This window comes from Cariama cristata, unplaced genomic scaffold, assembly GCF_000690535.1.
Source record: "Cariama cristata isolate BGI_N322 unplaced genomic scaffold, ASM69053v1 scaffold6954, whole genome shotgun sequence".
NCBI lineage: Eukaryota > Metazoa > Chordata > Aves > Cariamiformes > Cariamidae > Cariama > Cariama cristata.
The window spans coordinates 25,186-52,419 of record NW_009614589.1 but is presented as its reverse complement, the minus strand read 5'-3'; the positions used below and the strand labels follow the sequence as shown (position 1 = coordinate 52,419).

The following is a 27,234-nucleotide window of genomic DNA, read 5'->3' as shown; positions in this document are numbered from 1 at the left end:
TCAGGGCAGCTGCATCTCGGGCAGGTCCGGCAGGTTGCAGGCCTGGCCCTGTGCGTGGCGGCTCTGCTGCTGCGGGTGGAGGAAATAGCTCAGGGGGTTCTGCTGTGGGGTGTGGGGTGGCTGGAAAATGCGCTGTGTCGGACCCCCAGGCACTGGCTCAGGACCTTGCATCTGTCGGGAGACACAAATCCGAGAATTCGGACCTGCCCTATCCGCTCCCTCTCTTGCTGCAGGGCTGACGCTAAGGCTCATACCCAGGAGTGCGAGTACCGAGTCGTAAAGGCAACCTCCACCCATCAAGTGTACAAGTTGTGGACAAGCAGCTTGGGATGCTGGTGCTATCAGCACAACTGACAATACCTGGAGAGGTACAGAGGGGAAGCAGGACCCATCCATCCTATCAGCCCCTTGTGAAGCCCAGCAGCAATGGAGACCTTCAAAAGCTACTCGGAGACAAGGTAAGATCTGCAGGATGTACAACTTCCATCTTCAATGGGAAGGATCTTCAGGCAACCAACGATGAAGTTGTAGAGCAACCTTGTCCGTGTACCACCCCATGGCTGCTACCCCAAAGACCTGGACTTGCTTGGTTCACCCCCTGTTAAAGGCATTGTGGCACCAAAGCCTGGTTTTCTGTTGCCTTGGAGCTATTTATCTCCCCCGGCATCATCATTCTGCTGTCCACATTGCTAGTCCTCGGGACCTCAGTGCAGCCCGTGAGCACACGTACCCAAAGCAGGGACGGCTCATGCCCGTATTTCCTGACAACGATTCATTTCTTACTCTAAACGCAGTCCTGCTGCATGGCTACTTTCAGCTGTACCTACTCCTCCTGCTTTGTTTTCTACCATCTTTGCCTGGAGGACCGTAACTTACCTCTGCCAACCAGGCAACTCTTGGAGACTGTATTATTAAATAAATATTAGTTTCAAAAACCCCACTCCTAGGCAGTGTCGTTGGTTCGGCTAGCACTGATGAAGCTGCGCTTTGACAAACCAAAATCACCTTCTCCAGAGATTTGTGTTGTGAAACACCCATTTATTAAAAGAAAGCAGTGACAGGAGCTGATAAAAAAACCTTACTATGCTGGGACATAACAAGAGAAGGCAAGTTTTCAAAAGAGCTTATCCCTTATCGTGTTTCACATCTACAGCAATATTCCCATCAGAGCTCCTCTGGATGACAAGCTGTGTTTGAAAAACTGGATATTTCTTCTGGACACTAAGTGATAAGTGGGTTTGTTGAAAATATGGCCTTGAATTTGTGCAGAGCCAGCCTGGAGAGGCTGAGCACTTGGGTATGTGCCGATACAACAGGAATGGAGGACATGCGAGTGCACTGATTAGGACTGATTAGCCAGGTAAGCTCCATTTCTTCAAAAAAACCAACCCAACCCCAAAGCCATCCCCCCGTGCATCCTCAGAAACCTGTTCCAACTCCATTACCTGAAGGTAGAGATTTGCTGAACCTGTTGCTGTGGCCACTGATGGAGATGAACCGGTGTGTTTGCCTGGTGGGATGTGAAGCTGGTGTGTGGGATCACCAGAGATGGGGAGAAAACGGGCGAAGGGGCTGGTGGTCGGACGGTGCTACAGGTAACTGGTTGCATCTGTATTGGGGGAGGCAAGATCTGCTGCTCTGCAACGAATCTGCCATGAGGAGGAAAATAAGGTGTAAGAACCCAAACCCAGAGCCACCACCGGAGCAGGCCCTGGGGAGTAGAGTTTGTCAAACCGCGCAGAACCTGGGGAAAGCAGGCCTCAGATTTCCCCTTCCCCATGAAGCATGGACTAGAACTGCAGAAAACTAAGGTTTTTAAGGCTGTATGTCTCCTCCATGACTTGAGCAGGCATTTTAGGTTTTGCAAAAGCCAGAAAATGGTTTAAAAAAATATTTTTTCAAATAATTTTAGTTACCATAAAGTTTTTTGCGATTAAAAAACATTGTCATTACTTTTTCTCCTAACCAGCTGAGCTTTTGTTTCTTTTAAGAGTGAGATTGTTTGCGTTTGCATGATCATGATTCTCAAAGTAATTATCAGTGCCATAAAGTGCCCTGCCAAAACACCGCATGAAAACAAGGACCAGCAAAGACTCACTTTCCTTGTTGCCTGCTGGCACTGCCCTGTGTGGGCTGGCCACTGCCGTTGGCTGCGGGCATCATGGCTTGGAACAGCATCCTGCGGTGGAAGAAAAACAGAGAATGGTCAGGGAAGGCAGAGCTCCAAACTCCTGGCTGTCAGTCTCTAGAAGCAAATCCCTGAGCATCCTCCCTGAAAGCATGCAAATCATCAGCCTGAAAAACCCCTCATGAAATAGCATGCTTATTGTCACCTTGTCAAATGTACTTGCAGATGTGAGCTGAAACTTGCTAAATCTTTCATGTAAGAAATAGGTTTTATAGATGGTAGGAACTCTGGGGTTTATCTTGTTTCCTTACACAGTATTTTGAAATGGCTGGATCCTGTAAGCAGTGTCTGCAGATACCTCCCTGAAAGGCGGATGAATAGTTTGGGGCAGTTGTAGATGTTTTATACAATGTTTCCAGCACTGTATAAAAGAAAAATGGCTTTGCCACGACACTTTTTCTGGTTGGAGAAAAAACGCTCTGGAGCTTCAGAGCAAGCGCACAGACGTTTGGGAAAAGCTGTCCCTGCTAGTTTTTCCTGTTTGCTCCCTCTGACAGCAGCAGATGTCCAAAGGTTACTGAGCTACATGGACAATTTATGGAAATACGGAGAGAAAAGGCTTTCAAGCACCCCGGCGTGGTGTGCACAGCACCCTGCTTGTACGCACACTGGGCTCACCACTAACCCAGATCTCTGCAGGAGGGAACATCCCTGTGCCCCCGCTGTGGCACCCAGAGACCATCACCCCCCTGAGCCCAGATGTCCCTGCTCTCCCCACTGCCCAGGTATTGCTATTTTCTGTCATCGCCATCAGGACGGTTCCAGCAGGGCTACATTCGTACCTGAGGCTCCTGTCCTGGCTGTAGTCAGACTGCGGTTGCCTTTCGCTGCCGTCAGTCGGCATGGGTGCAGCCACTGTGACGGGATGCGTTTGCGAAAACACCATGGGGTTGTTGTAGAGGGGCACTGAAATGCTCGTCTGCCCTGGTAGACACGTTTGCTGGGCTTGGTTTCCTCTCATTAGGTGGGGCTGCTGCTGCTGTACCTGAAATGAAGACACAGGTACCCACATAAGTATTTAAAGCTCCCTAATAGAAGGCTAAAATAACTGCTTCCAGTATGCAGATGGGAAAAGGAGAAGGAACAGTAGGATGTTCTCCCCGAACACAGCAGTAGGAACAGTATATCTGTTCGGGACAACCAACCTGTTTGCATTTATTGTTCCTGCACGGCAGGTGCTGGGATGCCCAGCGGTAGGAGCAGATGGTCTCTTGAGAAATCAGAGTACAAGGGTAAGGGCATGCAAGGCTCAAGGAAGAAGAGACAAGCTTAAGAGGGGAGGAGGAGTGCAAATCCAAAGTTCCCAAGGAAAGTTTCTCATTCGTCCTTTAAAGCAGTAGTTTTGGTCTTTTTTGCTTTTGGACACCTTAATTCTTTCCCAAGGAGAAGTGACCATATATTTGATTTAGGTCTAGTGATGACAAACTTGTTTTTCAAAGCTGCCTTCCAAGACTTCTCAGACAGAAGAAAATGAATTTTTTAAAATTATGCCTACTTCCCCATGTTAAGAAGTCACAACTCTCACTGGCTATGAACAAGCATCATGCTGCAGTCACAAACAGAAGTGAATGAGAGCCCAAACCTCCTGCTCAGTTCCTCTCCGGTCACCACAATGGCTCCAGCAGTCCTCAGGGTTTAATGCTTTTAAGCTACCTGGCTTTTATTTTTACAGTTGAATGACATCATTCACAACTGACTCTCAACACAGATTTCATAATGCCAGCTACGGAGTAAAACCAGCACAGAGGAGATGCGTGGGACCACGGGGAGGGGGGGACACGGCAGACAAGTATTTAAAAGGCAGGAAAGGAGATGATGAGGACAATGAAGCAGTCAGCGACCTGGGCAGCCGTGCCGCAGGGGTCCCTGAGGAATTGGCGGGGTGACGACAGGTGGGTGCTGCAATAGTGCTTCGTCCCCATAAGGCCTTGCTGTTGGGACTTCTTGGCTGTCGTTGGCCTGGGTGTCCCTGGCGGCGGCCTCCTGGGGCTCGGGTGCTGCACGTTGTTAAAGACGACGGGGATCGGCTGCTGCATCAGCATCTTTAAATAAAAGAGAGACACGAGTTGTCACTGCTCATACAGTGGTTGTACTGCCTGGGAGATACTGTCTCTGACTGCCAGCTGTGTCTATCAACATATATAATACTGCACCAGCAACATCTCTAAATTCAGGGGCAAAGCAAACCATGAATAATAGAAAATCAAATGTTAGCTTGTGCCCAAGTATTTATTCAGAGCCACGAGCACTCCAGCTCCGCTATGCCTGTTGCATTCTGCAGGAAAGGCACTGGGGATCCAGCAGCACTAAGCAGCCACTGAGCTTTTTGTGCAGGGGGGACTTCAAATTAGCTTGGGATTGGTTTTTTCTAAATCATGAAAATTTCTGATTCAATACTTAAGCAGATACTGACGCCTCTCATCTCTCGGGAAACATTACTCCCACATCTGAGACCAAACCACCAATTTATCCAGAGCTCATTTCTAAATGCTTTTGCCACTGACAATTTTGTTACCGATCTGCGTCCTCAAAGGAAAAGCAAATAGTTTGTGGGTTTGGGACCCCCGGGGGCAGTGGGTACCTGCAGGTTGGAGTCCTGCACTAGCTGGAGCTGCTCCTTGATGACGTGGAGCTCTTCTTGCTGTGTCTTGATGTCAGCTTGCAGTATGCGAGTCCTCTCCTCCAGCTGCTCTTTCAGCTGATGCATCATCCCCAGCTGGGTCGGGAAATGGTACACTGGCTGTGGAGAACAGAGAACAAGATCACAGGGTAGGACCAGTCCTGCTACTCACATTCATAGTGATGCTGGCTTCACAAAAATGACTGCTTTTCAGCTTTTGCCATAGAAAATATGATGCTGACAAAAAATGGCAACTGCATATTTAACTGAAGCACTGCTGTACTTCCAGAGCAGCGGCACAACTGGCTCACGCTCAGTGCTTCACTCCAGATCTCCATCTGTTAAATTTCTGTGCAGATGTAGTGTCTAGGCACAGGACTACCCTGTCCCTTTAGTGTGAGATCCTGCTGATTTTGGATCACTTGCGTTTTGTGGCAGACACTGCATGCAAACCCTTGCCACACCTCCAGGCTGGGCTTTCAGTTGTGCTCCTGCTGATATTTGCCAAATGCCAGGCCCAAGTTAGGCTGTCATCCCACCCTGGGATCCATCCTTCACACCTATGTTGGCTGCCTTCAATCCCTGTATTAGTCTGAATGTTTACTACACCGACCTCAATGCTCTGTGAGGACGGGCCTCATAGTTATGGTTTATAACTCCCACATTTTTTCTTTTTTTTTTTTTTTTTTTTTTTTTTTTTTTTTTTTCTTTTTCTGGCCTAACTCAAACCTTCCAAGACATCCCCTTCCTCTACCAGGACAATAAAACTCTTCAGTATGGTATCAGGCTGTAGTTAGTTGCTAGCAGTTCAGAGATGAGCCTTCAGCAGCCCCCAGTGGTTTTGACAAGCGTAAACCTTCTTCTAAGCTATTTCCTTGGGTGCTCTACCTGCTCCACCTCCTTGCTGAAATAAGTTGTTGCAATAATTTGGTTGCGGGTAAATCTCAGTAACAGCAACAGAAAGGGCACTGAAACCTTGCCCCCATGCTGGGACCAGCCAGCAAGGAGGTTAAGAGCAGTGAACCGGAGCCACCGAGTCTGCCCCGCTGACTGGCCATACCAGTGCGTTTAACAAAAATAAACCACGTACCATCACAGCGTGCTGAGAGGGGACTGCCGGCTGAGCCACGGGATGCTGAGGGAGGTGTTCACCAGGGCCTTGAGGAGTTGCTATGGCCTAGAAATGAAAAGTGTGCCTTACTGTAGGTCCATAGCACCTCTAGTGCAGAGTTGGTGCGATACCAGCTCGTACTGGTGATGACCAAGTGCAGGGAATTACACAACTCCACGTGGAGATCTGAGGATGAATCTGAAGGCAGAATTTAAGCTCCTGCATGCCCCCTGCTAATAGCAAATCCTCGGTGACAGTATCCATTTTTGGATGAAGGCCATTTCATGTGTACAAACCCCAAGAAAAGCAGGCTCATGGTGTAAGAAGGCATTTGGCCTGAAGGAGTAACTGAATCCCGAAAGGAGACAGCAGAGGAGCCTCTAGCAGCTCTCCACCGGCTCTGCCAGCCAGCAGCATTCCCCACAGCCCCTGGAAAACCCATGCTCAGGCCCAGTACACTCAGAGGTGGAAATCCAGCCTCTCTGAGAGCAAGATCAAGGTTTGCCCAACTTGTTTCTTTACAGGATCAGAAAGGCTTTGCTCGCAGGGACCACCGACCTGAGTGTTTCCAGCTGATGCCAGCCGCAGGGCTGCCTTCTCTGCCTGGCCCCCTGGCACCGACGGCCGGGTGGGCGTGCTGGTGTCCGTGGGTCGCATGGATGATGTGGCTGGAAAAGAGATGGTTTACTGTGATACGGCAGACCCGTGCCTGGGTACCCTGGCTAAGCCTGAACTCTGTGTACATAGATAAGCAGTGACCCAAACGCTGCCAAACTCCCCAAACTGCCCCTCCATGGTCCCTCTGGCTCCCCACCTGACTTGTGGGGTTCCCTTCTGATGCTACTGCCCCGTTTCAGCCTTTCCTCCATGGGTGTCCCCAGATGAGCTTTCCCACTCTCCCCTCGGCAAGTATTTCAAGAACAGCGCACGGGCATTGTGGTCACCTCCCGGCTGCGCCCAGGGCAGGGGGGCACTCGTGGGAGCTGGGACGAAGCTGCCAGCAAGGCAGGCAGCCTTTTGCACTCCTTCGGCAGGGATTTATCATCAGGGACCAAACTACCCCATAATAAAAGTTTTGTCAGTGAGGGTTGGCACTCAATCAAATTACTTCAGCTTAGCAAGTCACCTCCTGTCCCCTGAACCACAACCCTCCGCGGGTGGCAAACTGGGGGAAAGCTGCTCTCGCACGGGCAGTGGGCTAAGAGGGAGGAGGCAGCACACGGTCATGGCTCTGCTGCCATACCATAACTTGTTATGGCACGGTATGTTGGTCCCGGTGCTGAGCATCCCCCTCCAGCCCTGACTTGGTCACTCCCAGCCAAACGCCAGTATTTTGGAGATTGCTCTGCCCTTCAGCCCACTCCTTGCCCCCATGCTGGGCTGCCCCCGGCCACGCTGGCACCTACATGCGGAGTCGGACAGGGCGGTGTGCGAGGAGCGCCGGGAGCTGTGGGATGACAGTGACACTCCCTCCCGGCTGGCATCCTGGCTGCTGCCGCATTGCCCCACGTCCAGGTAGCTGCTGTGGCTCTGCGGGGAGTGAAGCACAAAGAGGTGAGATCGTCAGCAGGAGAGGACAGTGCCGGAGGGGACCTTCACTTCCCCGACTGCTTGTTTGCAGAGAAAGATAACGGGCTGGGTATGCAGAGGGCCAGCACTGCAGCATCACATCACCGAACCCTGGTGCAGTATTTGGTCAGCTCCTCAATGTCCACTCTAAAGCCTTCAGGTACCCCTGTGCAGACAGTACCCTCAGGATCACCCCCCCAGGGACCCCGGGATTTGGGGCGATGCCACACATTTCTGTCCTGGAACACCCATCTGATGGCAGCGAGCGGTGGCGGAGGGGACACACCATGTGTCGGGAGAACGCCACGGGGATTGCTGCTTGTGCCCCGCGCTCCGCGTGCCACCCTTCTGCTCTCCTCCCAGCAGAACAGTGTGCAAATGGAAATACGCTTTTATAATTAGCTTTCTCCTGCCTGATTTCTTCAGGGATGTCACAGGTCGTTGGCCGTGGCACACTAGGGACTGGTGGCAGAGGTAATGAATGTCGGTGGCAGGAGGGGCTGGCTGGGGAATGGTTTTATTCATTGCAGAGATGGCTGGGAAGGAACATGGAGCAGTGGCCGGGAGACATCAGCTGCAGCTCTAGGAGAACCCACAGCAAATGGGTCCTGCAGGGGACAGGTACCGGGCCGCATTGAGAGCTGCAACCCTGCTCGTCGCTGCCTGGGGAGCAGTCGCTCCCAGCGGGCTGTTCCAGGCAGGAACCTGGTAGCACATCCGCAGAGGGGAACAGCCTAAGCTACTGAATATTAACGACTTCGGAGCTGTCACACCAAAATGACAGATGCCACCTGGCAGATGGTTTATGGCAAACAGCCCATAACTGTTGGGTAGTAGGAGACTGTTTCACCTGCAGGCCATGGGTGACCACGATGGCCGGGCCACCACCCTCCCCATGCCTCCCAGGGAGCTTCCCAGCTTCCCACTCCCCTCCAGAAGATCAAGCAATGGGAGTCACTGCTCTGCCTCTCCTCCAGGTGCCTTCCATCAAGAGATGCAGCTTAAGGTCTGCAGAAAGATCTCTCAGCTGTCATGTGGTAAGGGGAAAATACGCAGAAACGTGCTGTGGTGACAGGGAAGCACCTCTTTGCAAGACAGTCCTTGCTCAAGCACAAAAGGTCTCTGGGACAGCTGCCCCTATACGTCCCATAAACAGCTTCTATAAAATAATGTCTGAAGAGCAATGAGGCTAATGGAATGGTAATTACTCAACAATCCACTTGAAATTACTTTGATTACTGGTCTTATTTGTAAACTACTGAGATGAAGAACTTAAAAGTAATTAAAATGACCTTGTTAATTCGGCAGGTGTGTTGGGATGCCAGACTAATTCAAGCCATGGAAATTATTGCTCTGGTCACAATCCTACACTTGATGCAATCCTGCCCAATGATGTAAACAGAGCTGAACTCTGGAATAAGAATAAGTGTTTTCCCTTTACTTCCAATCTTTGTCCGAGTACCAGTGATGAGCTGGCATTAACAGAACAGGTCCCATGTGGTACTGCCTTGTGCTCGGAGCCTCTGTACCTTATTAACGGTGACAGGTACAGCAAACCAGGCTCCAGCTCCAGCTCTACTTTTCTGCTTCTGAACTGAGGTGGTTTAACCTATAGTTTGAGTAATGGTCTCAGAAAGTTAATGAACAGCAGAAGAGCAGCAATGCAACTGCCGAATTTGCAGTTACACGCCTGAACCAAGACGGGCAGCTTAGAGCCGTGCAGTGGAAAACTTCCCAAGGTCTGCCTGAGTCATAACCCAACCGAAAGCTTGGAAGGAGATGGGAGTAAAGGAGAAGGAGAAGAAAGAACAGATGTTTTCCTAAGATTGGTAAGTGATTACTCAGTTGGATTTAAACATCTACTCATTCAACTGTGAAGGGACATGGTACCTTTAGAGAAGAGGATGCCAGTTCAATTGATGACTCCTCAAGGCCAAGATCTCGCCTTCTTTCAGCTCGAACTTCCGCATAACTAAAAAAAAAAAAAAAAAAAATTTAAATCCCGTTTTTCAGTCTGGGTATTGTTTACTGTATGGTAACCATCCTACCATACAGGCCACTATGGAGTTTTCCTGTCGAGTCACAAGCATTGCACAGCACACACACACACACACTCTGATATACAATTGCTCAGAGGAACATCATCATAAAGCCTTGCAATCTGTGAATAACTGCACATGCTGAATACCCACAGATTAGAAACAACAGGGCAGTGCCCCAGTCCCACAGCACCCAGGACTGCAGAGCCTATACGATTAACTGCACTGATCATTCCAAGCACAAATGTAGATGCTCCTTTGCAAATTTTGGCCCTAGATGCCTTCAAGTAAAACTGATCTAAAAGCCAAGTGCACTTGGTTTTTGAAGACAAAATGAGTGTCTTTGCCCTCAGTCTTTGCCCTCAGTACAATTCTCCTAATAAAGGAGATTCCCATTTTCCATAATCAGGCAGAAAAATGATCCTACAGCTTCTGTGCAGGTAAACTGCCATAGCAAATGTACATTCATTTTCTAACGTGCTGATGATCAAGAATCAATTTTTTCGCATGTTGCACAGTAGCTCAGTGAGACCTAAGCCAGTGCCCTGGGGAGGAGGAGGTCAGGTCCCACTTTCGGAGGGGGCACACAGCACCGTGCAGCGTGCTGCATCAGAATTAGCATCCCTCACTCCAGTGGAAGCTCTGAATACAAACCGACAGCTGCCCAGGTGCAATGCGAGGGGCAGGAATACCCAGGAATGTGCCTCAAAGTGTATGTATTTGCTCTCCTTACTATTTTTTCTCTTAAACAATAAAATACTTACAATAAACAATGCCACATGATTCACCATTGGGATAAATTGGAGAGGATATTTTAAAGATTCTCTGAGTGCTTGCGGATCGTGGACACTGAAAGGTGCCATAATTTAGGGTGCTGAAATATTAATGGGCCATAACCTTTGTGGAAGGCAAGAGAAGCTGCTGAACTGAACTCACTTACATCATTGTAGGCAATGAATTTTCCTGAAATCACCCTTTAACTTGTGTGTTTTGATAATATATTCTAAATCTTAACTATATGAGACAGAATTGAATTTCAAAATCTATTTAGGACTACATCACTAGGTTTAAGAGGCACTGGAAGCAGAAAGAAGAAACAAGTTCATGCAGAACAACTTCAGAGCTTAAAGTGAAGCCGAGCTCCCTGAAGGACAGCAGAAGCAACACAACTCAGAAGCAATCTCTCTGTCTAACGTTTGCTTATGATAGCACTCAACATGTAGTTTATATCAGCACACACAGCTCTAATCACTTACACCTGTTTAGCGGTGTAAGGTGTTCTCAGTCTGTGTTTCAGAATATAGAGAAGAATTCCAGTTTACTAGTGTTTGTTCTTCCAGATGTTTGACAAGAAAAAGGGGGACCAGAAAAAAATTCACATATTGATTCCTGACAGTAAAGAAAGAGGCAGTGAGCGATACGTTTATGCAAGTCAATAGAGCAAACCAGCATGTCACTATTTTTTCAAGCCCTTCAGTAAATATATTCTCACTCTTAACACAATCTTTTTTGAGATGACAGTGGTAACGGAGCAGATTCCCCTCCAGAAGGTGCGTATCACTGAGCATCCCACACACCCACTGCCTTCCAGCACGGGTTTGCAACCGAGCACAAGCAGCTTCCCACTAGAGGGGGATCCTAGGCTGAATTTCAGGTGAGGAATAAGGCCAGCAGGACAGCACCTAATTTCAAATCATAAATATTTAAAGCTTTGATCAAAGGGGTTTGTAGGAGATGTATGATCTCATTCACGCCCATAAAGCCTTCTGATTCTTAATTCTTCCGATGGCCATGTCATCGCTAGGGATAAAAGGGGAATGTACCACGCTGATAGACTTGGCCAATGGTGATTTCCAGAGTTTTGGCCTGGCTGCCAAAAAAAAAAAACAGCCCAAAAACCAAAAACGAAAACACATTATGTTTTTCCCCATGTTCTCCTGTTGTAATATTTTTATAGAATTACATACCATCTCAGTATGTCAATATGCACAGCAAATATTTGCCTAACACAAAGCAGAACTAGAAAAAATAACGGATGAGCACATGGGACATACATTGTGAAGTGTTTGGTGCCTCCTCCTACCTAACTACCAGGTGAGTGCAAACGATGAACTCGGGTTTGGAATTCCACTGGTGGTAGGTGATGTAGTAGTGTGTCTGCAGCCATATCCACTGCTGGCCTTTGGTCAGGAACCGATAGTAACAGGACTTTCCTTTTCCAAACTGCATCACTGTTAAACAAAAAAACAATTTATAGTTAACGGAAATTTCACGGTGCAAAGGCGATTAGAAAAAACACTTGGTCCCATACCCCTCTGGCAGTCTGCTACTGCACTAAAATGGCTCTTGTGGCCTTATAAACACGACAGATGATACACAACCATGTATTGCCCTTTTATTTGGGTTCTTTTCTGCTAGTGATTTTCAAAAGTGCGCTTTGCTATTTTGACATTGTTCTTATAACTAATATTTGGCATAGCTATATAACTAGCTATATTTTTATAACTTATTTGTGGGCTCCTCTGAAATCAGCATAAATAATATAAATCCAACAAAGTACTGGCCTTTCACAAGTACATGAATAATGCATTTCAAAGACTGGGGGCTTGAAGTCAGGATCCTAATAGTGGCACAAAACAGTAAGACAGTGGAGTTTTAGCAGTTTAACAGAGTTTTCTTCTGAGAGATGACCTAAATACACCAGACTGGTACATATTATCAGGGTATGTCCAGAAAAATCTCAAGTGGTGTAATACAACTGGAAAATAATGAGGGGAACTACATTAAATAACCACAGTAATTGTTCCTGGACTGCTGGGAGTACAAAATGAAACATGCTCACTTAAAATACCATTAATTAATGCAAAGTAAAATACAAATGTGGTTTAAGCAAACCTGTTTCACTTCACAGTAGGCAAGACGCCTGCCCAGAGTGGTCAACCTGACGAACGGGAACTTATCAAACCACACTAACCCTATTATTTTTACTCACCTGCACACCTCTACTTTGTTAAATATCAGGACTAACTTCTTTAGCAATTCCATTAACAGTGATGGGCTTTAGATGAAGCACTTAGCGAAGGTCTTGTGGCTAACACCCCGTCCTGGGCATCACTCCGCTCCTAGTCCTGGCAGAGATTTCCTGAAGCAACTTCTATAAGTCACTTTGCCAGCACCTTGCTTTGTCCCACTGCACAGTAAGATTAAAAGATCCTTTCCTTCAAGTGTGTTGTGCAAATATTCTTTTAATGTGTAAGAGGAGATCCATGGCTAGTAGAGATGTAGAACATAAGTCACTAAATAGATTCTCTGCTGATTGATCTGACTCCACTCTCAATATAGTTAGCATCTACGTCAAACTGCACGCACGTATTACCAAAAAGACATCATCTGGTTAAGTAGCTCACTTCTGTCTGACTGGTCTTTTAAGCAAACAGCACAGAAAAGCACTGTACTTGAGAGCAACTAAAATATTCCTTTAATATTCCTCTCTACACACTTGCTGCACTTGACATAACTTGCGTCGAGCCCCTTTCACAGCTTCCTTCGTGCGCTCAGCCGGGCAACCGGCTCGCTCGCCGCCTGCTTTGTACCAGGGCTTTGCCTCGACAGGGCAGAAAAGCCAGCGGGGAAGTGGAGCAGGGAAACCTGACATTCAGAGAAGTCATTTTCTCCATCCTCTACTAGGTCCTTTAGCATCTTATATGTGTAAGTGGTAGAGGGTACGTGGTAAAGATGGGGAGTGGTTTGCAACTCAGAGACGAAGCAGCTTGTCTGGCACCAGCGTGCTGGGGGGCTGTGGAGTTTCTTGGTGTCTCTGCACCGCGCTGCTCTGCATCTCAGAGTAATTAGTGTCCTGCTTTCCCCACTCTCTGGGGTGTCCTTGTTTCCTTGTGACAAAACACTCTCCTTTCAAATGAAGAGAGCAGAGAGACAAACAGATAGAGAGTCTGCCCAACAGGAAACCTGTAAGTAATATTTCTTGGCAAAATATCTGATCACCTAGATGCGTTTTACAAAGTGCATAGTTACTTTTCATTACACTGCTTGGCAGTGCAAACCAGCTGGAAGACAGACCTAATTCTGGCTCAATATCTCAGTCCGAAGTGCATGTAATAAAATGGAAAAATACAGTTTCAGAGATAAAGCATCTCAAACGCTCATCTGGTAGGAACAGTACACTGATTAATAGTAGCCCATGTCTGCTGCCAGCTCTTGCCCTTGCTCATATTAGCCTAGGACACGGCTCTCCAGCAGCGGGCTCCTTCTGACCCGGCTCCTTCTGGGCTCTTCCAGCTCACAGCATTTCACCTTGCACAAAGATGAACTTCACGGACATTCTCTGCTGTTCGCACATCAGCCTGCACCCGGCTTTTCTGCTTTACTTCCAGGTTGACCAAAAATGAGCCATCTTCACCCACAGGGAATCTGTATCATCTGGTACTTTTGTATTTAAAAAAAGAGTCTTAACCTCCAGAAGCATTTTACTAACAGTAAGTGAGGTTCACAACATCTAATTGCACAGGCAGGTGATCCAAATGCCGCTGTCAGAAGGCATTCTGATGAGCTCAGCCTCCTGGCTGACTCTGGAGCCCAGGGGAACAGCAAGAACTGTGACATTCAACAAAAATCCCAGGGTTTGAGGCTGTCCTCAAAAACTGAGGGCAGAGGTTGGAAAGTTCTGACTTCCCATCTATTAATCTCTATTAATCTCATTTCACTCTCAGAGAACTTGTGCTCAAACAGGATATCTGCCAATTTGGGAAACCTGCACAAAACGTTCCTGGTCTGAGTGAATTCTGCAGGGATGCAATGCCCCAGGTAAGTGTCAGCTATGAAAGTCTGTCATGGGAAGAGAGAATTCCCTTGTGCCCCAAAGATGCCTTATGCGATGAAAGTAAAAGGTTTACCACAAGCGACAAATGAGATCAAAAAGACAGGCATGGTGCAGAGGGAGAGGAACTTACAGTGTTCATGGCACCTAGCAAGGAGCTCCAGGTCATCTGCGTGGTAGTAATCATACCCTGACGTTCCCAGAACCTCAAAGGGTAAATATCCTATAATAGGTGGAGCCCTAGAAGGGAAGCAAAGGGCAGGGAGTGAGCACAAAACTTAACACTTTGACATCCTGGCAGATACGCTGCGATACTAGCAGCCAAAACCATCCTGTACATTCACCTGGCAAGGAAATCAGGAGTGGATTTTCATATACACAACGATGTATTTTCATATACAAGCAAAAAAAAACCACAAAACCAAACCAGTAAGGGAGAGGTAAAAATTGAGAAAATGAAAAGGTGTGTGTTTACTGTTTCATAGCCTATTCATTACGTGGGTGTAGAGAAAGGCACGTACGTATGCAAGTGACTCAATTCATTAAGCATGCTTGTGAGACACACAGCTTGAAAAACGCTATGGCTGTTCATGTGCATAATAACTTTGAGCTTGAGTAAAATTATCCAGTAGGTTGGAAGTAAATGTCATCTGGGTAGTAACTATAGAAGAAAGAGTAAGTGGGAAGCTGCAATGTGTGTCAGGACCAGCTTGGGTAAAAGAAAAAGTAATTATTCCCATGGAAAAGCTTGGGAAATTATAACCAGCAAAAATGTTTCTGTGCTGGTAGTAAACATAAGAATAGGCATGGGGCTGATTTCAAGGACTGTTATTTCCATGGTAGTTAGAGAAGGAATCAATGAAGTATTTATATAGGCACATTGCAATGACTTACCTGACTGTTCTGCTGTCAATTCTAGATTTTTCATGTTCTAGCCAAAATATGAGATTATTTTAAGCAGGTGTCCTAACAACACTGAGCTTGTGCGCAGCCTTCACTGGAGCCTGCTAGCTTATGATTATGAAAGAACACTGAAATGTGAAGGAGAAAACCACTGTTTTTGCCTCTACTCCCTATATCAGCAAACCACCTTCTGTCCCCTTGCACTTAAGGACACTCCTGCTTGCACCAGTTCAAGCACCGCACTTGCTTGGTGAGGCAGGACCTGTGCTAATTTGGCTCCACCTATTTGTTTTGGCTGCTGGATGTGCTGATAGCATGAGGTTCACCTGCCAAGTTCAGCGCGTTCCTCAGGAATAAGGCGGTGGTGTGTTAGTGAAACGGTTAACGATTCAAAACCAGGGCAGGCTGAAGGTGTCACTGCCTATCAAACATGCCTCTCCCACTGCCCTTTCTCTTGGTGGGTCGAGTGACCCTCTTAAGGAAGGTGAGTGCCATAAATTGGCCAAGAATATGAGCAAAAAATTATTTAACTGTAAGTACACTTGGGTGTGGATGGAGCAGTCTTGAGTCTTCTGGATATCAATATGGGAAGTACTCCTGTCTTGGCTGAGGAACCCAGGTCCACATCTGTACTCTTAAAGACATGGTGGGCATAGGTTATTCAGCTAAAGAGAGCCCAGACAGGTCTATAACCTCCCTCTTCCCCACAACTGCGAGAAGTCTGGCATCAAATGGGGGAAAAGGAAGGGTGGTCAGGGATCTGCTCAACAGCAGTCCCAGGAGGATCAAGGTCTGAACAGGAGCTCCCGAGTCTCAGCACAAGAGGTTGGCTGGAAGAGCCCATCCTCCCCACTCTCTCATGGCAAATCTCTTGAAACAGCGTGCGCTTAGTACACTCTGTGGTCTCCACCACAATATAGCTTTATTTATTCAAATAACTTTTCATAGAGCACTGTGTTCCTTTTCCTCATGTGACCCAGATTTCTGTTAATGATGATAATATGTGCATTTACTGAAGTGTCCTTCCTTGCCATCTCTTTGGCAGAACACACCAGCGTCTCTCCTATCTTTAATGACATGCTTATATTCAAGACAATAATGTCTTTCAGATGCACATCAGATAAACATTTAAGCTGATCAGGAAAGTATTATGCTTTCCTGATGTTTACCAGAATTCTTTAAATGAGAAAGCAACCAAAAAATGTTCCTCATCTGTCATTTGACAAGGAGCTGCCTTGCTTCTGGAACAATTTAAAAGTGTCTTGTTAGCTTAAGTTCCAGCCTTGAGGTCTGCAACTCCTGCTGTGCAAATGGAAATACACAGCCTTCAGAGAGCCTTTCGAGTAAATGAAGGGAAAATAAGGAGAGGACCACATTGCAGAAGAGAAACAGATCATTATCAAAGTCGACAGGTTTTCTTCCTCTACACATATTTACATGTAGATCCAGAATACAAATTTTTCCTAGTTTTCTAACGTTTATCCAGATCTATGGAGTGCTTTCTGCATTATCTATCTTTAATTTATGTTGTCATCATGATAGCAAAGGTCCTGATTCCAACTGATGCTGGGTACCCTCTGCCCCTACTGATGGCACACCTCAGCATCAGGCGGCACGAGTTGACACAAATAAGCAAGAAACAGTAAAATACCCAACAACATTTCACAGCATCCTGCAGACTGTACCGGAAAGAGGTCTGAATCGATGACTAAATGAGACAACCCACACAATTCCCTGCTCCTTCTTGGGTCTGGGCTCACCGCTCACATCTGGAGCTGTCACAAACTCTGCCTCAGCATCTGCACCAGCTTAATTTACTGTCAGTAACAATGGTTTCCTCATTGGGGATATCAGTGGGACCGGAGCGGCTGCAAGCACCCAGCACAGAGAGATTCCTCTCTGAGTCATAACCCAGATTCATCAAAGGATTCTTTGATAGGTTTCAAAGCAGCTCCTGCTCACCTTATTCACAGGAGCTGCTGGGACACAGCCCTTTGGAAAACTAGCTCACTTCATCAGATAGTAAAGTAAGGGGCTTATGGCTCTTTTACAAATCTTAACATTAACCACTTGATTCTGAAAATGTGCATTATTGGTCAGGCCAATTAAAGTCTAACAAAGTCACTCCAGCAAGATCTCAACAATATGAATAATTAGCTGACTGTCCCAAACCACAGAGCATTCACTGTAGGGCTGTCACAGGGTCAGTTCCTCCATGCTTCAAGGTATGATGTATGAGGTACACATCTTATTCACTATATAAATGCAAGTTATTATTCATTCCTATTTGCTCGCTCTCTTTCTTGCTCTAAATGTGCAGGTGATATTTAAGTTTTTTTCCTCCCGACTATTTTTTTTTCCTACAGCCTTCTTTACTAGTCTTCTATTTCTAGTAATGACTACCTTTGCACAGCTTGCAAAAGGAGGGATAATGGGAAGGGTAGGATTTTGCAATGTGCTTATGCATACGTGTCAAATACAGAGAAGTAAAAGAATGAACAAAAACCTCCAGCTTCTTTTGAAGAAAATGAATCCCATAGTAATCAGCTTAATAAAGAAGTTCCAGTCTGTTTCATTCACCAAGCTGAATTGCAGCCCATCGTATGGCATTGTCAAAAACCCATCTGCAATTAAATCATCTAATCCACTGCTTTTTATTTTATTTTTATAAATTCCATAATTTCTCAGAGTGAAAGTCAAAAGTTTATTGACACACCGAAAGGTTTAGAAGGATTCCTGGAAGCTGTAACTGGAAGACAGAGGAGCTAAACCAATACAGGGAATAGGACCCACACTGCTCAGTTTCAATGACTTATCTTGGTGAAGTTAGACATTTTTCTAGACATTTTCCCACCATTTTAGAGGGTTTCTTACCTGCCTAAAATATGGAAAAGAGCAAAGCATTTAAGGATGCCTAATAAGTTCAGAGCATTGTTACTTACTCAGTTGCATTTAACTAGAGCTATTCTACTTGGGATCTCAGGCAACAGCTACACAAAGTTTTCTATTTTTAAACTAGAGTTTGTTTGTTCTTCAGTGACTAAAACCAAATCTCTTACCTGTGGTCCAAGAATAAAAACTTCCATTCCAAACTATGTCTCGATGTAAATTCTTCACATGGCTCTTCAACATTGCAGAGCTCCTATGAAACAACAAAAGGAGTCCTCTATAAAGATCAAGGACACATCTTGTTGGTATCCTATGAAACAACAAAAGGAGTCCTCTATGAAGACCAAGGACACATCTTGTTGGTGTAACAAACCCTAGCAAAATACAGTGCTTTTAAAGCACTTCTCCTCTAAGGAGTGTGTAAGTCTTGTTTTATAGATGCGTGAACTGATGAAAAGTGGCTGAACAGTTTACCCTGGGCTGAATTTTAGAGCTAGGATAAATAGTCCAAGGGCATCATCTTGCAGTCTGGAGGGGAAATTTCCCAGCTTTTTGTAAATATTGGTATCTGAATATGGATGACAGCACCAGGTCCAGCCTCAAACCGAGCTGGCTAATGCTCTCTTGAGCAAGAAGCACCTACAGTCGTTATCCCCGCAATCACTGCACTGCGCCACAGGACACTTACAGACCAGCAGAAAGAGTCCACAAAACACAGTGTTCACAGTGTTTGAAGATGTGGGTGGCCTTCTTACCCAAAGGACCGTTGGAATATATTTCTTTAAAGGCTGCAACTTTTCAAGTGGTTTAGCTGGTCACCTTGTATTGGTGCTTCCTGGACCGACTGCTCTGAGACACTCCATCACACGACCACCTCTTCCCAAAAGCAACTCCCGTTTTATACCTCGTCATTCCAAAATACATACTTAACGTTGTCTCCCACTCCCAAACACAGCTATGTCCTCTCTCATTTACCAACTCTCTGCACAAACAATCTGTGCTGCTGAACATACTCTCTGAGAGGCTGCTGCAACGCAGCTCCCCTCCCAACAGCCGAGCACACGGCTCGTGGTACCAGCAGCACCTCTGCCGCTGAGCACCCACTGATCCCCGCACAAAAGGCAAGATGCAGTCGCAGCACTCTCACCTTTAAGAACTGTGGTGTGACGAGACGAACAGTTGCTACGAGGCAGATCTGCTCCTCCGTGGCTGACCTGAAAGCTCGTGCAATAGCTGACTCAAAGCCATTACAGGAGGGTGTAGGCACTAGACACAACCAGACAATTCATTTAAGAAGAAGAGGAAGGAGAGCTTTCTTTTCATGTTAAGACAGGTACAGTGACTGATGAAACCCAAGCGACAAACTCTTCCTACCCACAAGGCGATGCCACACTGATACACGCTGATGTTATTTAAAGCATGACCCTTTAGGCTCCGAGTTACACAGTTGTAACCACCTACCCCTGGCTTGCAGGGAAGCTTCGTAAGACAGCTCTGCACAGCTCATAGTGTGCAGCTACAGTCTCCTTGTCAGCCTTTCTCCAGCTCAACATTTGCAAGATTCAAGATTTTACAGGTTTCTCAACCAACTTAATCTTTAAAAAGTGTCATGCGATTGCCACAGGTGAAACAGAATGGCATATTTTACTGGTTATTTGAATAAGTAGGCTGCTTTACAATTGGTAGTGAGTTAAATGGAGGTAGGATCAGTCTGGTATCACTTCTTTAAGCACAGCATGCAGAAGAGTGCACTATTCTGACCAACAGCCTCCCCACCACTTTTATATGAAATATATCTCCAACATATCCACAGTTCATTCCATCCCTGCCCATTACGGGGCGTTTTCAGCTGAAACAAAGCCTTAAGAGGCTACAGATCAACACACAATTTAAAGGAGAGAGGTAGAGAGGTAAAGGTAGGCTGGAGCAGTAACTTACCATGAGTAAAATATTTAAAATCCACTACAAATTTCACATATTCATACATTAGGGGTTCATTTGGATCTAAGCTGCCTCTTGCTAAATGGCAACAAAACTCTATTTGTTTTTCCGCTGAAATGAGAGAAAGAGAGGGAGACACACAACATTACTACAAGTCTGCACTTCAGCCCACTCCATATACTGAATCTATCTAGGTACTTATACCAACCCTGCTGCTGTGGTATCTGAGCACATCCTGCTGGGATGCTCTTGATACCTGTAAGTAAATATATAACTACTAGGAGCAACGATGGTTCTGCTTAAGGAAATGTATTCTCACCCTTTCTCCCATGGCTTTGCAGCCACCCCACTACGCTGGGCAGGAAGCCCTGGCAATACCGGTCAGGGGTATTTTCCCCTGACTTCAGTCATGCACGATATCATGCAAAGCTGTTAAGTGATATTGCAGTACTCTGCTCCGGCACTGCTCCATAGGACCCAGCTCCAAAGGGCGCTGAAGTCACCCGAAGCCTTTCCATTAATGGTGGAGGGCACCATGCCAAGCTTTTATTCAGTTTTCTGCCCAAAGCCTGAACTCCATGGATCAGACTGCAGGGAAACGAACCCCAAGGCAGAGCACCAGCACCAGGGCTGCCCAGTTCCCACTAACGCTTACGGGTCAGCAGAGAGGGGAGGCTGGCACTGCCCGGCATGGTGAACCCACTGGGAAAGGGAGGTCCCAACACAGGCTTGGTGAAACGTGGGTGTTAGGAAGATGCTGCTGCCCACTCTGGTGCTGCGGATGTTTTCTGGGGGAAAGGGACATTTTGGGGATGGGACAGCAGCCAGCAGTACAGATCCTAATAGACTGTTTAGATAGGAAGGCTGTTGCTTAAATTACTTGTAGGGTTTCTCAAGTGTCCTATGACTTGCAAACTTCCTAAGGAACACTCTCCCCAACACCCTTTTCCTTCCCCCAAACCCCTCACTCCTTTCATAGGCTCAGTCCAGCATCCTGCCCTGGGAAAAATACCTAATGACGGCAACTTCACTGTCCTATGATGCAAAGCAGACAGTAAAACAAAGACTGTACAAATCAAAGACTGGGAGCGTAGAATCATGTAGGAACATTAGACGATGTGGTGCATTAAGAACCAGAAATACTAACTGCGGCAAAACAAAAGTGGCAGGTAGGAGAATTATAGAGCTGGAGAGCCCTGTGCAGGCTCCCCCGGGAGCTGTTTGCCTTTGGCAAATCTCCCTGACCGACAGACAAGAGCAGAGCTTACCATTTAGAAAATCAGCTGCAACAGGATCTGTCATGAGCACACGTGGAGAAAGGAGCTTGTACACCTCACTCTGCTCCCGCTCAGGCAGAAAGTTTAATATATTTTGGTCCACCAAATCTGACTGATACAAAAGAATGCTTTGTCATGTTCAACAGTACAGCCTGACACAACCACACACCTTGCCTTCCCGCAGCAGAGCACAGATACTGCCGGTGGTCTAGCATGGATGCTTAAGATAAGGAAGCTCAGCCAATCTACAGATGGATCTAGGGCAGAATAACCCTTAGGTTACTTTACCCCGGGGTTACTATCTATTTGCAAAAGGTTGAATGGGTCCCAGACTTTGCCCTTCAGCTCAGCCAGATGCAAGCTGGAGAAGAAACCCTGGTACCACAGGTATAAAACACGGTGAGAAATATCATATCAAAATGAAGATTTGAAACATTTCCCTTTGGAAGCACAAGACAGAAGTGGGAGAGCTCCTCCTCATGTCCTTTATTTGTCTTCTAGGCTGAACATCTGGAAAAATCAGCTCAACCTGCAAGTGTTTCAGTGCTGATCAACCCACACATCCCAACTAAAGGGGTTCTACCAAAATGACAGCACTTATTTACTTCTTTGCACACCAGGACTTCCAGTCAGGTTAACTGTGTGCTCAAATTTGCCCTCATATAGCATCACTGGTGCCTCATCCTTGGTACCAGGTAAAAATAAAAACTGCTTTTGAGGGGCCAACAGAAATTTCTGCATCCAACAGCTAACTGATTTCTAGAAATTCTCCCAGAAAACTCTGAGGCCACACACGTGTTACTAAAAGCCATGGGCTTAAAGTAGAAAAACACAATGCCATTAGAAGAGCACAGATTCAGTCCTGAAGTAATCTTTAAATTATCTCAGAAGAGCTTCAGCACGCACAGATTTCACAAGCATGAGATTTTCCATATACCTGGTGGGATAACCACCACCCAGACCATCCTTCACATGTGCTGCCAAGTGGTGAGCTACGAGTACAGTGATTTCTGCATAGGTTTGGGTTTTTTTTACCTAACTCACAGACCCTGAGAGACAATCTGTTATTCGCAAGAGCTTGAGAAACTCCCTAAGAGTTTGTTGGTTTATCTCCCACCCACAGTCAGTTGCCTCTTTGGTTGGACAAAACCAATCCCCAGCCCTGCAGTGATGGGGCTGCGTTAAGGCAGGGGAATGATTCTTCAACATATTGCATTGTCAGAACTTACCGGTAAGTGTCCAAGCAGAGACGAAACACTATCAGATACATAAACAATAATCCCATCAGTGGTAAGTGCAATGAGAAAGCCATCTAGTGCCTAACGATAAAAGGCAGGCAAAATAAGAAAAAAATAAAAAGAATTACGCAAGGGAACAACTTAAAATATAACAGGCTAATTTATTCTTTGGTGATGCTTCCAATAGCCTAAAACTAACACAAATCAATTACAGAAATGATAGTTCAATGCAGAAAAATAAAAATTACACATGCTGTCTAATTCAACATTCTTCTTATATTCTTATTTTCTCATTAATATTAAATTGACTTGTATTTTTCACCCAGTGAGTATTTATTTAACATGAAGCAAGACAGTGGTGGTTAGAATTTCTACACCCACACAATCTTAGTGACTTCAGTCACTTCATTGTGTGTTCTGAATTACACAACAGTTAACCACTTTGGTGTGCAAGGAGATGTTAGATTATCATCACAGCAAACCCAGCATTGTGGATGGATGGATGGATGGATAAGCAGAGACAGAAAAATTACACAGTGCTGTATTTTTAGCAATTTATGGACAATATGGACAAGATCTAAAGCCTTATTTATTTTGCTTAAAGCACTCATCTGTTAGGCTAGTGACACAACAATTTTAAAGTCTGGTTTGTTTCTTGTTTCTTATTCACAATGATTTCTGTCCTAGAGTTGAAGTTCTCTGTCCCTTTTAAGTCACTGCATGTGCTTTCCTCTTTTGAGTGTTCTCCCTGTTTTTCACAACATCTTCTTGTACCATTGACGCAGTGTCTGTCCCTGTTCTTCTCTAACACTTACCAAGACCTGGGAGGTTTAATCTCTGGTCAGCACTGTGCACAAAGCCAACTCTTCTAAAGACACTGTTAGGCTGCTCTGCAGCTTAGCTACAGGGAGCCAAAGATGCAGCAGTCACCGTCTTCCCCACCTCACTGTCATACTCTGCCTTTGCTGAAAATAAGCCCTCTCTGGAAAAAACCACTGATTTTAAGTAAACTGGTCAACAGACTAATACAGTCCAGCAAGACAACAGTTATTAAAGGGCTCTCTTTCCCCCATCACTTCTAAGGGGGGGAATTTGTTTTGATTCAGCTGGAAGAAACTAGCTTGTTTGGTGAGAGAAATTCCCAGAAAGAATATTGAATAGACTTTTCCAGAGAGGTGAGTCATGACATCCTGATGAAAAGGAATAACTAAGACAGTGCAGCACCTCCCAGCTCAGCCCAGCATACACCCTTATTTTGGCGGGGCAAGAGCAACAGCTGCCCACGCAGGGTAGGGGATGTCCTTGCCAGCCGAGCATTCAGCACAAACCCAAAGTCGCATCCTAAAGAAAGGAAAAATGTAGGCTCATGGGGTGTTTCTAGATCAGCTAAGCATTTTAGAGGTGAGAGTATTAGAACTGTTCTGAATGCACTTCAAGGCAATCCAGGCAAAAGAGACAGCCTTCACATCACAAGTACAGCACCGCACAGCTAGCAGCGGCAAAGGCAGCAAAGTAAATGCTGCCTGGCTAATGGGATGTGGGAGGAAGAGAGCTGCTCTGCTTTTTTCAGGTCCTTTCAAGTTTTTGCTAAAACTGCTAGCTTTAAAGGCTCTTCAGAGAAGGGCAATTCTCTTTTTCCTCTCTCACCAGGCTAAATCTGGGCCAAATTGGTCTTCGTGCCTAAATGAAAAGTTGTTTATCTTTAAGGGGAAGCAATCATATTTTTAACTCTGTGTCTGCAAAGCATTTAGCACAACATTGGTCTCTGTCAGGTTTGTATGACATGTGCCAGCAGAGTAGAAATCATTAACATTAACATTGGGACCTACAGGTGAAAAGGAACTATATATTTCTGAACTACTCCAGTGAACCGATTACTTCTCACTAATCTGTGCAGCTTTAATTTCTTCTTACCTCTAACATCAACTGGGTGAACTCCTCGTTGCTAAGAAATGAAGGCTTCCAGTCTTGTCTAATCTCACAGGCTTCTGTCTGTGCTGTGATTTCTTAAAGAGAAAATATCAAAAAAGCAACATGACTCAGGCTAGTTGGATTTTTTTTTTCATTTTCAAGTAACACAATATTTCTTTTAAGAGGCTTTCAGAGGAATCATCCTCAGATCATTCTCCACACAAAGCCTTCTTGTATGCAACAGTCATTTTGCATGCCATCATGATACAAATGCATTAGAAATCAAGAAAAGGAAGAGGAAATGTTTTGAAGAAATCCTTCAAAAATTAAGGTCAATGGGCTAATTTCAGAGTAGCTGAGCATCACGGTGAGCAGAGGGTGTCCGCAACTCTGGAGCTCTTTCAGGAAGGCTCCCAGGAGCCCCCAGGCAGCAGGACAGGCTGCACCCAGCCATCTCCTACCCCAGGAGACCTGGGAACAGGGCACAGAACACCCTTTCCCCTGGCTTTTATAGTGCATGTTGTTCCTCAGCTCTTCCTCCCTCATGCTCCGTTTGAGAGCGTACAAAGCGTGCCAGAGGATCCAGAGGCAAGCGAGGGAAATGGAGCAATGTCACTACATTAAAAAGCATATCGCACTGCATCTTTTCAAGTATATCTACGTTTAACTGGTCAGCATTGGATTCAAACCTAGCCCATTTCCTAAGGCCAGCTGCTCTGCCTTATTCTGCCCCTCACTTAGGTTCACGTCCTCTCTGAAGGTCTTAGATGATTGGGAAAAAAAAAGTTTTCGTCTTCTGAGCAGAAACTGGCTGCTGGGCAGATGCAGAGCCAGCTCTTTCAACAGGAGCCGGCCAGCACCCTCCAGTACCTTTCTGTTTCTGTAAGAAGTCGATGGTCCTCTGCAGTATTGTGGACTTGTCCATCTTGAGAGGGTGGCCGTGGCCCTGCAGCATCGTGCAAAGCTCTTTAATGAGGACATTGAACTGGTCTCTCCTCTTCTTTTCAGATTTGTTGCGTGATGCCCTGGGTGACAGAAGCATAAATGCCACTAAGTAAAATGAAGGACGTAGCGCTCGACCCAGGAAGAGGTAAATGGCCCTGCCCCAGAAAAACACTTTTTAAATACAAGAATCTAAACTCTGCTGGGACTGCTCATTTGTTTAAAATTAGGCTTAGGCATAAGCACCTTGCTGGTGCTTAGAGCCTTGCAGCAGCACTGAACTCACTGTCAGCAAGGAATACCTGGAGCAACAAATACCATTTACATTCATTTCAGCAAGACTGTATCCTTACGTTCTCTTTGTTTCAAAAGCAGTGGTAACGAAGGGAAGGTGTTATGCGTGAAATCTCTCCAGTAAAAGAAGTCCTGGCATCTACACACTCACATTTTGCCCACCTCATTTTTATGAACTTTCATTTTGCAGTTAGTACACACACATACAAAGGTCAAAATGCAAAGGAATCCTTATTCCCTGGTTTGTGCTTGCAAAAGTAGCTTATCAAGAGACAATACTGTGCAGAGACAATCCAACTGCAGAATAAAGTCAAGCATGTGCATTTGTATCTGGTTTTGAAAATCTGCTGCCGTGATATCTGAAACTGGGAATGTTAGAAGTCTGGCTGCAAAAACCACAGACTAGTTTCCAGCTTGAATTAATACAATTTAAGAATGTATTATTAGGGTTTTCCCCTCTATTAAAAACAATAAAGGAGAAAGCAGATCTATTCAATTTCTTCCAAAATGTTCCTTCCAAGGCCCATATCTGAGATGATAACCCTATTTTCATACAACCTCTTCCAGTAGTAATTAATTTTCTTTACAAGTGTATTCATGATGATACATGCTTCCTGTGATCTAGACCGAGTGTGGTATGCAGAGAGTGTTTCCATTCATATTCATGTTGGCATTTGAGGTTCTCAGATCCAGCATTTACATTCACAGCCATCTCTGTTTTGGCACTCATGTATGATGACTAATTAGACCTGAGCCAAATGCCTCTCTGAAGGGAGACTAACTCATACCTGTGCTAAAGCAGGGCTGCTTTCTAAGTTTCACAGGGAACTCTATCCCAGGTGGGCAGCACTGCATGATGTCAATAAAATCACAGGTCAGGAGTCCTGCATCAAGATAATAAATAGCCATGGGATAACATGAGATTTGGAGGGCGCAACAATGCAATTTAAGGACCACTCAGCTGATGAACCCATGGTAGGGGTGGTCAAACACACTATGCGAAGCTTAAAAATGGTGACTTAATTATGCTGTTTGTGGTTCGCTACATACAGCCTGTAAACTGCATGGGGGTTTTGCCTCTGACATCAGTAGTCCCAAGTACTTTTTCCAAGCATTGGACAACACAGCATTTACAATTCTCCCCGGAAGAGCTTCCACTCTCAGTGCCCTGTGCATCCCTTCATACCTCTTTGCCCTGTCCTTCTCATCTTCATCCATCAGTTCGTTTACACAACACAGGGCTCTAGAAGGAAAAGACAGAAATACTTACTGAGACATATTCCCTGATCTTTTTGAGGATGTCAGAATATGGAGTTTACTGTTTTGTACTTTACGACCTCCCGGATTTTTCAGTCTTCCCTTTCCAAAACTCCATTCTTGTTATGTAGTTTCTTGCTTGTTCTGTCACCTTCTGAGGCTTAAGACACGAAACCATTGCTATACGCCCAAACATACAGCTACAGTAAGCACGACTTTAG

General features: G+C 45.7%; 1 protein-coding gene across 1 annotated transcript; it reads right to left on the bottom strand.

Moving 5' to 3' along the window:
• Positions 1-26,974, bottom strand: LOC104161142 (neuronal PAS domain-containing protein 2-like). Its single transcript, XM_009699473.1, is given in 20 exon segments — positions 1-171; positions 1,446-1,459; positions 1,462-1,649; positions 2,099-2,179; positions 2,971-3,058; positions 4,029-4,230; positions 4,770-4,924; positions 6,474-6,587; positions 7,326-7,449; positions 9,379-9,460; positions 11,611-11,758; positions 14,495-14,601; positions 18,324-18,406; positions 19,301-19,419; positions 20,092-20,205; positions 21,363-21,483; positions 22,601-22,690; positions 24,524-24,615; positions 25,391-25,545; positions 26,943-26,974. Coding segments are annotated over 20 exon segments (2,280 nt in total).
• Positions 26,975-27,234: the final 260 nt, after the last annotated feature.